The following is a 13681-nucleotide window of genomic DNA, read 5'->3' as shown; positions in this document are numbered from 1 at the left end:
AATATTAAGAACAGTGTAGATTTAATAAATAGATTAAATGATGTACAGATTAGAAGTTTCTAGCTTAAGAGTTTTTTGTGTAGAATCTTTATTCATAAAAAGCAACTTTTGATGATCTGTTAGAATTGATATCTACCTAGAGAGCAGACAGCTGGATATACGTACCATTCTCAAAGAGCACCTTAATGGGATTGATTAAAATATGTCTACAAAATTTGAATTTGATTTCAACATGAAATATTATTCTCAACATTTTATGGCTGTGGGAGCTCCTTTGTCTCTAGTCATAAGCAATTTGTAGTGTACGTATATGGAATTTTTTCAGGTAGAATATTAAACAAAATCATTCCATGGATTGTAATTTGGTTCGAGTATGTTATTGACTTATGTATTTAGCTATGAAACTGTGATAAATTAAATGAATTGCAGTCCCATTTATAAAAGCCAGGTGTGTACAGACAACTTTCCAATATTTCTACATTTATTTCAGTCCATGCACATTTTTATTCTGGTCAGAGGAACTGAGTAAAGAAATCAGTTTCCCATCCGTGTTTTTAAGAGCATTACTTATTATGTATACCTGAGTACTACTATAATGATGATGAAATAGATGTAATTATGAATACAGTTTAGAAATTCAAATATCTTGATTATGTATTAGGAATTATTATTAATAATTTTAACGATATACCCCATCTTCAGAGCATTAGAGTCGCTGAGCATTTAAGAACAATAAGACAAGGAAAATGCACTTGTAAATAACTCTCCTGACAACACTAAAGGATGTTTGATCTTTACTAAAGATCTGGCTTCGAGCGAGAGCTGGAAACAGTTCAAACCCACTGTCAAGTTAATTAACTATTGTCAGTTAGGGGGAAGCCCCACCCACTGGTTGGTCTGCACCCCACTCTGCTTTCAGCTGCTGCCAAGTTAAGACATCTTTCAGGACTCTCTCTTTACAATGCCTATAAAACTCAACCAATTCAGACTGGTTTTCCTGTAAATCATTTTTGTGAGGTTCACTGTGCACTCCCACCAAAATAAATTTCAGTGTCCCTAAAGTATTTATTTTGCCCGAAGGGTTAAGTGTCTCACGATAGTTTTTATAATATTTCTCCATGAATGGAAAAAAATTCATTCAATCCTGTAATTACAACTTTGATCAGGCTGAAAAAAATATTTTCAAATGCATTAAAAGACCTCTGTTTGGTGGTGTCACCTCCAGTTCATTTCCTCTGTATCTGCCATGATTGAAAAATGAATATAAGAAAATGAATCCTTAACAGAAATATTATTCTGTGTTGGATTTAGATCACAATTTATCACAATTATACATGTGACACTAACAGAAAAGCAGTTTGATTATTGCCATATGTTATGAGTAGAGACTGCAGAATATGTAGTGGCTGCTGATCCTTCGCTGATCACATGTTGCCTGCACACTTATACGAGCATTAGAGTCAGATATCATGCACTAATGGTCATCCTTACAGCAGAATCAGTATCCTTTCTTGGGGTTATCATGAATTAGAAAATGTGTGGACATGAAGCTAAACTTACAGAATCTCATATCTCATGTAATTGGGCAACTACTTAAAGTAGATGTATAAAGGGCTATATTGTTTCTCACTTCACGAAGCATAGAATTATCTTACAAAAGTATACAATACCTTTCAGTTAATATTGTTTATTATACCAAACCATTTTATTATACATACAAATATATATGATAATTACAGTACAAATAGCAACTTTGCTTTTGGAGAAAACCATCCAAACCCGTAATAGCGACGTTTTTTTCATTTTATAAGAGGATGGTTTTCAGTGCGATTATAAAAATATGCTGTTTATGGTGAAAACGTAACGACTTCTTGCTAGAGGCAATGATGATGTTTTTAGTAAAGCAAGGGTATTTTGTCAGGGTAGTATAGTGGCAATTGTCCTACCATGGAATGTTATTTTACTAAAGAAGCCGCATATACTCTACCCTTCCATAAATCTTCATATACTATTTTAATTTATGAAGCCTTTTATTTTCCAGTCAGCATTGCAGCAGCAGGACAACATCACAACTTTTTTGTTACTTGGACGTGTATATATTCGTTTGGATCAGCCCATGGGTGCACTTGAGGTCTACAAGAATGGTCTTGACAAGTTTCCCGGGGAGGTAACTTTGCTCACAGCTATAGCAAGGTAAATTTGTTTATGAATTTTATTTATACTTGTTTTCATGCTACTGTAGGGTATACGTAGCTGTGAATGTTGTTTGGAGCCATACCCATTGATTTCAAACTATATCTTTGCTCCTTAGGGTTTTGCTTTAACTAAAAGGTCCCACCTGCCATATTACTGTACTATATATTGATATTGAATGTGGTTGAATCGTGGCAAGCTAACTTGTTTATGGGGGTTGAGAGAGGTCTCATTAATGAAGAAGTTGGCTTTTCAATTAGTGTTATCCCCAAAAGGCCTGTCACTCAGTTCATTTGAAATTCAAACCAATGCCTTAGCAGAGCTTATCATCTTGGTGAGAGATTTTTTCATGTAGGGTAAACATACCCTACTTCTGAAGTATAAGCTTCTTGTGTGATGATTATGCACTTTATCTTTTGTTTTCATTTCCTCTATTTTCATTTTCCTGGAGTTTGTGAGTTTTCCAGATTATACTACATACTTTTGTGATTTGCAAGGGTTCTCTCTTGCCCTTACTTTCTCTGATATTCCCAACAGTTTTAATTTTTTTTCATGTAGTATTCTTCAAGGATACTGATGTCTTGGTATGAAACTTACTATGTTTAGGTTGGTTAACCTTATGCAACTGTTACGGTGTCGAAATATCCTGGCCAAGGGTTGACACAATGTTACGGCCTCTGAGAGAGGTCCGCTTCAGGTTCGATATGAAATAAATAAAAATATTTCAACACCAACAGTTGAAACTGGGGATACGAATATAGAAAGAAACACTAACACAACAAAGGTTTATTTACAAGCTTACTAACATAGGTAAATGCAGAATGGTATCTCCTATTTACATAAAAAGATAGAATCTTACACTGCATGAACTGGGGGAACAGTGAGGCAATTCAAATACTTGCTAGTCAATTTGGCAATGACTTCGTATTGCAGAAAATAGTCTACTTGTAAGGCAGGAACTCCCCAAAACCTCTGGCTGGACCTTTTCTTTTCTGAAGTCTGTTCGACGTCGAGATAACACGGTCGTACACTCCTGAAGACGACTAAACCAGTATCCAACCAACTCTCGAACAACTTTTCTTCTGATCCTTCGTCGGTTCCTTTTTTCTCTAGTCTCTCTCTAACGATCTCTGCTGCTGATCTCTCACTGATATTCTGACCAGTGGCTCTTACTGAGGATATCTCTCTGTGACTAACTGGTGTCTCTCTTCTACGATCTCTGCTTCCTCCTGCTACGACCGTCGTATTTATACAGCACTCTGGGGGCGGAGCCTACGGTGAACTTCACAGACTCCAGGGATTTCTAGAACTTCTTAGATGAATCTAGACGAGGTATTGCATTAGAAATCGCGGCTTTTCTCACGTCCCAACGAGCTCCACAACACTCCTGCCGATTCTAGAACCATCATGATAACAGGCACCTCCAACACAATGCGCTAACGCCTCCTAGCTGCCGAACTACTCGAAAATGCGTTCTCCTTTCCTTTATCTTTCTTTGCTAGGAAGCGATTACCATCACACACCCCCCAAAAGAGAAAAATGAAATCAACTGATTTTATTTTTTTCTAAAGAGAAGCAAGAATTAAACAGCGGGGAAACAATTCTGCATAAAGCTTTAATACTTTTTCATCCACTCAACCACTCGTGCCAAAACAGAAAACGGTCATTAGGCTATTCATTCTGAAAAAATTAGAGAGGCTATCTGCTATAACATTATCCTTCTCTCTTACTACTGTATTTCCGTTTTCTGAACTTTGATTAAAACTTACATATAAATACTAAAAGACCTCTTGTGATTTTCTCAAAACTAATCTCACTCAGTACTGTTACACAGGCGGAAGCCACGGCACGGGGCGTTGTTTATAATTCTGAAGCAAATTTACATTCATTGCCTTTGCTCTACTCTTACCCACATTAATTCTATAATATACATTTACCCTCTTCTCTAACACTGAAAGAGGACCTTCGAAATTATAAGGTAAAGCGGAACCTTCTTTCTGTACTAGTACTAAAACTTTATCTCTTACACACAAACTCTTCTCTTTTGCTCCAAGATCAAGTTTCCCTTTACTTTCCCCTTGACTTCCTCTCGCGTTTTCTTTCACTAAGTGCCAAGCGCTTCCGTTCTCCTCCGCTAGCTGCCAAACATCTCTTAGATTGTTTTTATAATACTCAAGATTAGTTATGCAATCATCTCTACCCTTACTTCTAGGCAAAGTTCCGAACATATTTATAAATACATTCTCAAAAGATTCGCCTACTGAAGGAATATTACACAACTGAACTCTAGGAATTACTTGAATCGGTTTCCCGGCAATTTGATATTCATGACAGCTTAAAGCGTACCTCTTCACATCATTTTTCATCTTAGGCCAAAAGTACGTCCTACTAATACACTTGAAAGTTTTATTTACTCCCAAATGTCCTTGCTCATCATATGTGATTTCTCCTTTACTACCTGACTTTGGTCGAACATAACGACACAAAACTTTGTCCTTTAAACAAAAAGTTTTCTTACACACATCATCGAGATCATCATCCAGTTCACATTAAAAAATTCGGGTTAGTGTCTCATCCTCTCTCTGCAACTTGACTAGCTCATCCTTATCCAAAATGTTAGAGCCTAATTCATCACCGTTACTAGTACTAGGTACCGGTATATTTACTACGTTACTTTCGACAGCTACACCTTCCGTTTGGCTATCTCTGTCAATGATAGAGTTAGGTCTCTCAGCCACACTCATGCCAAGATCAACCTCGCTACCTCTATCACACTCGTTTGAATTCACGAACTGACTCTCATTCGAATCCACGAACTTACTCTCGTTCGAGTCCACAAACTCACACTCGTTTGAATCCACGAACTCACTTTCGTTCGAATCCACGAATTCACACTCGTTTGAATCCACGAACTTATCACCGTAGTCTACGTCTGTATCTAAACCCGACCTAGTTACTACCATTTCAGGCACCGGAATATTCCTCACAACAGGATTGGGCAAACTGTCCACAACTGCAAGTTTTACTTCTCCTGACACTACCTGACTTTCTAAATTCAACTTCAACAAAGGACAAAGAACACAAGTGAAATCCACCTAACATGACTTTCTCCTCCATATTGATTTCTGCCCTGTTCGGCACACACTCTATTCTAATCAGTGAGATAGCAGCGCCTGTGTCTCGAAGCAAGACTACTTCTCTCGAATCTACTCCTCCAAGAGAGGAAACTATGCCTTCTGACAGAAATTCACCAAAAACTTTCCTAGTTTCTCTCATCACATCATTCCTACTTGACGAAAGGTTAACTAGAGATACTGGTTTCTTACCGTCCTTCCTTTCTACTGTACAATTTCTCGCTAAATGCCCTTTCCCATTACATCGGAAACAAGTTAATTCTGAGCCACTAGATGCCACTTTACTCTTACAAACCTTAGACGTATGACCAGGTTTTCCGCATGTATAACAGGAATAGTCACTTCTACTCGCATTGCTATTACTAGGACTGAAACCTTTACTGCTTTGTACTCTACCAGACGAAGGATCATTTCGTTTCTTACTAACACTCAAATTATGAGTTAGACTATATTCGTCAGCTAGCCTAGTTGCTCCTGCAAAAGATACTTCTCACCTATCCTCTATATAAAGCTTAATCTCAGGAGATACATTATCTTTGAAGTTTTCTAACAACACTAAGTTCTTCAAACTATCAAAATCCTCAACCTTAGCAGAAGTTAACCAATCAAAAAACAGCCTTTTTAACTTCTTACCGTATTCTACATACGTAATATTTTCATCCTTTCTCAAACTTCTAAATTTCTTATGGTACGCCTCCGGTACTAGCCTATACGCGCTAAGAACAGTTTCTTTCACGATATCGTAATTATCACATTCCTCCTTAGACCTGCAACTATACACAGTAAGTGCCCTACCACTCAAAACTGACTGCAAATATAAAGTCCACGTTTCTTTAGGAGAACCTACTCGTTCCATTAACTTCTCAAAACACATGAAATATGTCGTAACATCTTCCTCATCAAACTTTGGTACTAATTTTAGCACTGCACTCATACCTAACGTATCAGTTTCGTTTTCGTTCTCGCCTGTCCGACTGTTACGAGTACTTTCCCTTAACCGAGCAATTTCCAACTCATGCATACGCTCTTTCTCTCTCTCTTCCTGCTCATGCATACGTACCTTTTCTCTTTCTTCCTGCTGCATTACCAACATTTCTCTCTCTTGCTGCATTTTCATTACTTCTCTCTCTTGCTGCATTTTCATTACTTCTCTCTCTTGCTGCATTTTCATTACTTCTCTCTCTTGCTGCATTTTCATTACTTCTCTCTCCTGCTGCATTTTCTTTACTTCTCTCTCAGCCGCTCTTTCATCTCTCTCATATTTTTCCCTTTCTTTCTTCTCAACATACTCACAGAGATCATTCCCCTCTAGACGTAGTAACCTACCTGACTCAATAAACTCTTTCACCATCTCACTCATTCAGATTCTTTCTATATCCTCCCTGTTTCAAACTGTTAAAGTGTTGATAGCCTAAGCAAGGTCGCCACAATGTTACGGTGTCGAAATATCCTGGCCAAGGGTCGACACAATGTTACGGCCTCTGAGAGAGGTCCGCTTCAGGTTCGATATGAAATAAATAAAAAAAAAATATTTCAACACCAACAGTTGAAACTGTGGCTACGAATATAGAAAGAAACACTAACACAACAAAAGTTTATTTACAAGCTTACTAACATAGGTAAATGCAGAATGGTATCTCCTATTTACATAAAAAGATAGAATCTTACACTGCATGAACTGGGGGAACAATGAGGCAATTCAAATACTTGCTAGTCAATTTGGCAATTTGAAGCGATGGCTTCTCAACAGGAAAACGGTGATTGCAGACGTCCTCTTGACTTCGTATTGCAGAAAATAGTCTACTTGTAAGGCAGGAACTCCCCAAAACCTCTGGCAGGACCTTTTCTTCTCTGAAGTCTGCTTGACGTCGAGATAACACGGTCGTACACTCCTGAAGACGACTAGACCAGTATCCAACCAGCTCTCGAACAACTTTTCTTCTGATCCTTCATCGGTTCCTTTTTTCTCTAGTCTCTCTCTGACGATCTCTGCTGCTGATCTCTCACTGATATTCTGACCAGTGGCTCTTACTGAGGATATCTCTCTGTGACTAACTGGTATCTCTCTTCTATGATCTCTGCTTCCTCCTGCTATGACCGTCGTATTTAGGTATACAGCACTCTGGGGGCGGAGCCTACTGCGAACTTCACAGACTCAAGGGATTTCTAGAACTTCTTAGATGAATCTAGACGAGGTATTGCATCAGAAATCGAGGCGTTTCTCACGTCCCGATGAGTTCCACAACACTCCTGCCGATTGTAGAACCATCATGATAACAGGCACCTCCAACACAATGCGCTAACGCCTCCTTGCTGCCGAACTTCTCGAAAATGCGTTCTCATTTCCTTTATCTTTCTTTGCTAGGAAGCGATTACCATCACAGCAACTAATTGTTTTTTCAGCAGTAAATAACACTCACTGCCAGTCCAGACTTACTCAAAAGAAAAATCCAGTTCACTATTTGTGTTTTCTGGCTCCCAATTCACCTCTATTGCAGAAAATAGCCATATCAAGTGTGTCTGTTAGTCTGAACAGATTCATTGACTTTGCTCCCAAGCCTTGACATATTCTCACTTTTCCTTAATTGACTTTCACTGTTTCACTCCATTTCATCCTCCATTTCTATATATATTGATGTTTTTACCTTATTGGTCATAATCTGAGTTCCTAGGACTTTAATATGTATTTCTTCCCGCAAGAATACAAACCCTTTATCTTTTCTATGAAGCCTTCAGCGAGGGTTTTGTTTGGCTTTTTTTCTCTGGCAGCTGACTAATCAACACATCGCTGCTGCTATCTTGGTCTGTTTTGAAGCCTTTTGTTTTGTATTCTGATTTGTGCTGGTGGTTGTTTCTATGTCAGGGATATTTGAACAGTAGTTGAATATTCATAACATATATGTACTTATTGCTTCATAAGTGTTTGTTATTTACAGGTCAGAAATTTTACCTTTTTTTTTTTTTTCCTTTCAAGCATTCATGATCTAGCTGCACCATACTCTGTTGGTAGCAATCAATATTCCACAGATCAGGGAGGATTACATTACCAGACTCTTAACTTGCATTTTATTTGTTTAATGCTGTCTAGTCTCTCAGGCATGCTCTGCCCTACTCAGGTTTATCACCCTGATCAAGGCAGTTTATTCTTCAATCAGTCCCCAGTAAGACTGACTTTTCATGAGAGGGTAATTGTTCATTTCCCTTGTTGCTCTAAGAGAATTTTTTTTTACAGTTCCAGTGTTTTTACTTAAGAGAATTTTTTTTACAGTTCCAGTGTTTCTTCCTGCATCATGAATCTCCTCATGGAGGAAATGATATCATTTGGACCTGAGCTATCTCTCCTTGTTCTACTGTACCTAGAAGCTGACCCTATTAGAACACAGGCCTTTATTGGCTAGCCATTGGCTGCAGGGATCAATACTCCCATAGGTTCCCCTTCCCCAGGATTGAGTCATCTTGAGAATACAGGCAATCCCCAGGTTACGACGAGTTCCGTTCTTGACACGCATTTAAGCCGAAAATCATTGTAAACCGGAACGTCGTCAAAAATTCTAAGAAAACCTTACTTTTAATGCTTTGGGTGCATTAAAAACTATGTAAACTGCATTCTCATTGCATTTTTCATCAAAAAACCTTCAAATATTGATTATGCATTTTTGGAGTCATATTTCTTCTGCTAGATCAACGTTGTAGGCGTCGCAACCCTGGAACATGAGTCGTAAACCTGGAAATAATTTCTGATAAATATAATTGAAAAGTTTTGTCACCTCAGAACTTCGTAAGCCGAACCCATCATAAGCCGGGGACTGCTTGTAAAGTCCATTTTAGATAAATGTAGGATGATTAGATACCTTCAGTGGTCGTACCTGATCCCTCACTCGGCATTCCAGGCCTCACCAGCCTTTAATTGGGGAAGTTAAAGAGGATTGCTGTGAGAATGAAGTACAGGCAGTCCCCGGGTTACGATGGGTTCGGCTTACGACGTTCCGAGGTTAAGGCTCTTTTCATTTATATTCATCAGAAATTATTTCCAGGGTTACGATGCATGTTCCAGGGTTACAACGCCTACAACGCTCATCTGGCAGAAGAAGTATGACACCAGAAATGCAAAATAATCAATATTTGAAGGTTTTTTTATGCAAAATGCAATAAGAATGCAGTTTACATAGTTTTGAATGCACCCAAAGCATTAAAAGTAAGGTTTTCTCAGGATTTTTGGTGATGTTCGGGCTTACAACGATTTTCGGGTTACAACACGTCTCAAGAACGGAACCCTCGTTATAACCTGGGGACTGCCTGTAGAGATTCTTCTACAAGTGTAAGTGTTTACATAATAAAAATATGGAATGTTAGTCCATATATATAAAAGACTAAAACTAAAGAGGTCAACCAGATTGCTTGCAGGAATGTGATCAGACTAGAGACGCTAAAGATGGCGTATACAATAAAAGTAGGCTAAGATAACATGCCGTCACCTGTAGTCATTCAATTGTTTATAAACTCTAGTCCAAGCTCCCTGCTTGAGACAACTACCGCGACCTATAATTCAAACGGCCTACGTGATCTGTAGCGTGTCTCATTTGATTGTGTGTTCGTATGTAATTATGTCATCTGTATGTATGTTCATATGTTCGAACTACTGTCTGTTCCTTTATGACTGGTAACCGAGATGGTAGTAGGGGAGAATAGAGTTAGCTATCGTCATTAGAAGACCTGTATCTCTTTACCTAAGCTTTATCATGTAGAGAGAATAGAATTAGCCATCATCATTGGCAGAAGCGATCAAGCTATCGTCATTAGAAGACTTGTACAATCATACCTGATCTTCACCATGTAAATTCAGAGAATATAAGTATTTTTGTACTTCGTGGTTTCTACTAGATCCTAACCTCATCATCATGAGTTTAACACATCGTCGTCATAACCAAGAAGAGAATACCGACTTCGTAAGTGATCTACAAACCCCAAGACACTCCATTGAATATGGAAGTGCAATACCAACCGACTTAGCGTAAGATTATCGCAAGTCTAACATTACCTCATAGGGCGCCTTATTATACAAGGCAACAGCCCCAAAACAAGTACTCCTTGAACAGGTTTTCCATTTCTCTCTTTGTGGAGGATTGTTAAAACACAAAAACTTTTTGCCTTACTTTTTTATATCAATTCACATGTGGTCTAGTGCAGGTCAGCATGACCCACAGTATGTATTACTTTGTTTGGAAGGCAAATGAACCTTCCCCGTTTAAAAGCTTATAATAACACTCCCAGACTTGTAACATCCAGCTGACAGGTTAGAGTTAAGAAATTATGGCTGTATCTATATCTCTGGACTTGAAAGAAATAAGAAAATTTCCTCTGTAATCAGGATATCCCCAAATACCATTTTACTGATTGAAATTTGGGATCAACATCATAAATCCATTGACTTGTTTTCACTGGGCCCTCTTGTAGCTGTTGGCCATAATTTTACTCCCACTCCCTGACTGTGACTTTTCTTTCTCCAAGCCAGTCACTTGTCACACAGAAAGATCAGTTGAGTACTTGCTGCTATGTTGCAGATAAAGTCAAGTATATTTTAGTTTTACCAGACAACTGAGCTAATTAACACTCCTAGGGCTAGCCTGAAGGATTAGATATTTTTTACGTGGCCAGGAACCAATTGGTTACTTAGCAACAAGACCTACAGCTTATTGTGTGATCCAAACCACATCGAGAAATAAATTTCTTTCACCAGAAATAGATTCCTCTGGTTCTGGGTTGGCAGAACAGGAATCAAACCCTGACCCTGAGATCGGTAGTCAAGCACGTAACTGGTTCGTACAACAAGGAACTCTGCTGCAGATGAATTGGAAGGTCTTTGTCACACTACTGATTTACTCCTTTGGCAATATAGTACAGATTACTTGCAATTCTAGCTCATTTCATAGCACTGTGTTAGTCCCAGATGCAGTCATTTATTGGTTTGCTGGCTCCAAGTCCCTCAGAGTTGTCTTCAAATATAGCAGCAAATCTCTTCCCACCAAAACACATGCTCAGGCACTTGTGAAGTGGTGGTGGGCTTTTAATGCTAAAACAAATACAGTTTTCTAAAAACCAAATTTCACGAGATAATCTGCTTTCCTACCAATCCCACAGAGCCTGTAGACTTATCAGACAACATTTGATATGACATTTTCTGCAGATAGAGGGACTTGGAGTTTGGATGTGAAGGGTACGAGCTGAATTCTTATTATTTTCAGCACGTACAGAAAAAGGGTTCTGATGCACCTGAAAGGAAGTCATAAGGAGTTGGACCTTGTAAAAAAAAAAATCAATTTTGCTTTTGAAAAGTAGTCTTTTGTCTTCTCATATCTTGTCTCTGAACAACATTGTATTAAAGCTCTCATTCAGTTTAAAAACCACAAAAGTTAAAATTGGCTGACATCATGACCCTTGGCTTTAGAGTGGATACAACAGACTCTGAGATGTAAGCCTATGCATGTGAAATAACCTGTCATAGCTGTCAGTTATTTCTTGGAAACTTTGCACTCTCTAAACAACGAATACCTGAGCACGACAGGGGTTTGTAGTTGAGAGGCGGCAATGGTTTGCGCCCGTGAGCCGACGAATTTCTTATCAACTAAAAAATTCCCCTTTGGTTAACATATATGAAAATATATTAATTCCAAGGTAAAGTGAATCAGATACTTATTAAAGGACATTTGTAGCTTGATGTATGTTATATGAATCAACGTAATGTGATATGACTCATATAAGGGCTACGTGTGGAAAAAAAGCACTACAACGTTACCGAGGTCAACGTGGGTTAATGCCAACTCCAAAACAACGAATACCTGAGCACGACAGGGATTTGTAGTTGAGAGGCAGCATAAACTTATGCCCTCTTCCAGTGGCTGTGTGGTCTAGATACTTCACTGTGTGTCCTGAATTTGTTTTTAGTTGTATTCTACATGAAATTGCGCATATTTTCATATATAAAACTTTATGTAACGGCTAATTTAAAATGGTGCAAACATTACGACAATCGGACGAAAAAATTTCTGATTTTTTTTCGGAAGAGTTACTGCACGGATGTAAGGAAAATGTTTTTTTATTCATAAATTCACCATAAATCGAAATATTGTGCTAGAGACTTCCAATTTGTTGAAAAATAAAGGTAAATGATTGAATATTACTAGAATGTAAGAGTTTTAGCTTAAAATTCCGTTTTTCGACCATTTCGGTCGAGTCAAAGTTGACCGAAGGTTGAAATTTTGGCACTTATCGTTATTTATATGAAAATATTTCAAAGCTGATAAAAGCTACAACCATGGATTGTTTTATTGTTGTATTCTACATGAAATTGCGCACATTTCCATATATAAAACTTTATGTCACAGCTAATTTAAAATGGTGCAAACATTACGACAATCGGACGAAAAAATTTATGATTTTTTCTGAAGAGTTACCGCGCTGACGTAAGGAAAAAGTTTTTTTCATAAATTCACCATAAATCGAAATATTGTGCTAGAGACTTCCAATTTGTTGTAAAGTAAAGGTAAATGATTGAATACTACTAGAATATAAGAGTTTTAGCTTACAATTGCGTTTTTCGACCATTTCGGTAGAGTCAAAGTTGACCGAAGGTTGAAATTTAGGCACTTATCGTTATTTATATAAAAATATTTCAAAACTGATGAAAGCTACAACCATGAGTTGTTTTTAGTTGTATTCTACATGAAATTGCGCACATTTTCATATATAATACTCCATGTAACGGCTAATATAAAGTGGTGCAAAAATTATGTCAAAGTGACGAAATAATTTCCGAGATGTGTCACTGATGTTTTTTAATGCGAGAAGAAAGAAATTCGCGCTTGTGCGCCTGGGTAACGATTGTAAACAAAACAACGCCTTGATCCGTGAGCTGCCAGCATCCCCCAAGGCGCGTGATTCAAAAGTTTTTGCCTGGTAGGCCTATAAGTATTTTTCCGCAAATTTAAAAAAAAAAAAAAACTTTTTATATTGACGTACCATACGTCCAATCAGCACCCAACAGACAATTTATGTCAACGTATAATACGTCCAATCGGCGTTTAAGGGTTAATACGTACTAATAATAATATGTACTTATACCTGTAAATAAAGTGTATTAGTGTACATGGTATACAAGAAATACTGTACGTACATACATACGTATGTAGTAAAATGTGGAAGCTTACCTTTCAAGTGAGGCTATCTCCAAAAGTGGCGACAGAGGAGGAGGACGACAAACGGCAGAAAACTTCTTATAGTGCGTACACTTAACTTTACGAAACACATTAAAAAATGTCAGGAAACATAAACTAAACTTTACGAAACACATTAACAAA

The 13681-nt window shown here is 37.9% G+C and overlaps 1 protein-coding gene across 1 annotated transcript in view; it reads left to right on the top strand.

Annotated features, from left to right (window-relative positions):
- Positions 1 to 13681, top strand: part of LOC135225305 (tetratricopeptide repeat protein 8-like) — a 147500-nt gene that overhangs the window by 3674 nt on the left and 130145 nt on the right. The window contains exon 2 of the mRNA XM_064264635.1: positions 2042 to 2193. Within this exon, the coding sequence (XP_064120705.1) occupies positions 2042 to 2193 (152 nt within the window). The remainder of the gene's footprint in view (positions 1 to 2041; positions 2194 to 13681) is intronic.

The sequence above is a fragment of the Macrobrachium nipponense genome, chromosome 13 (genome assembly GCF_015104395.2).
Source record: "Macrobrachium nipponense isolate FS-2020 chromosome 13, ASM1510439v2, whole genome shotgun sequence".
NCBI classification, from domain to species: Eukaryota; Metazoa; Arthropoda; class Malacostraca; order Decapoda; family Palaemonidae; genus Macrobrachium; species Macrobrachium nipponense.
Note: the sequence above shows the minus strand (reverse complement) of the source record. Positions and strands in the feature narration are given on the sequence as shown.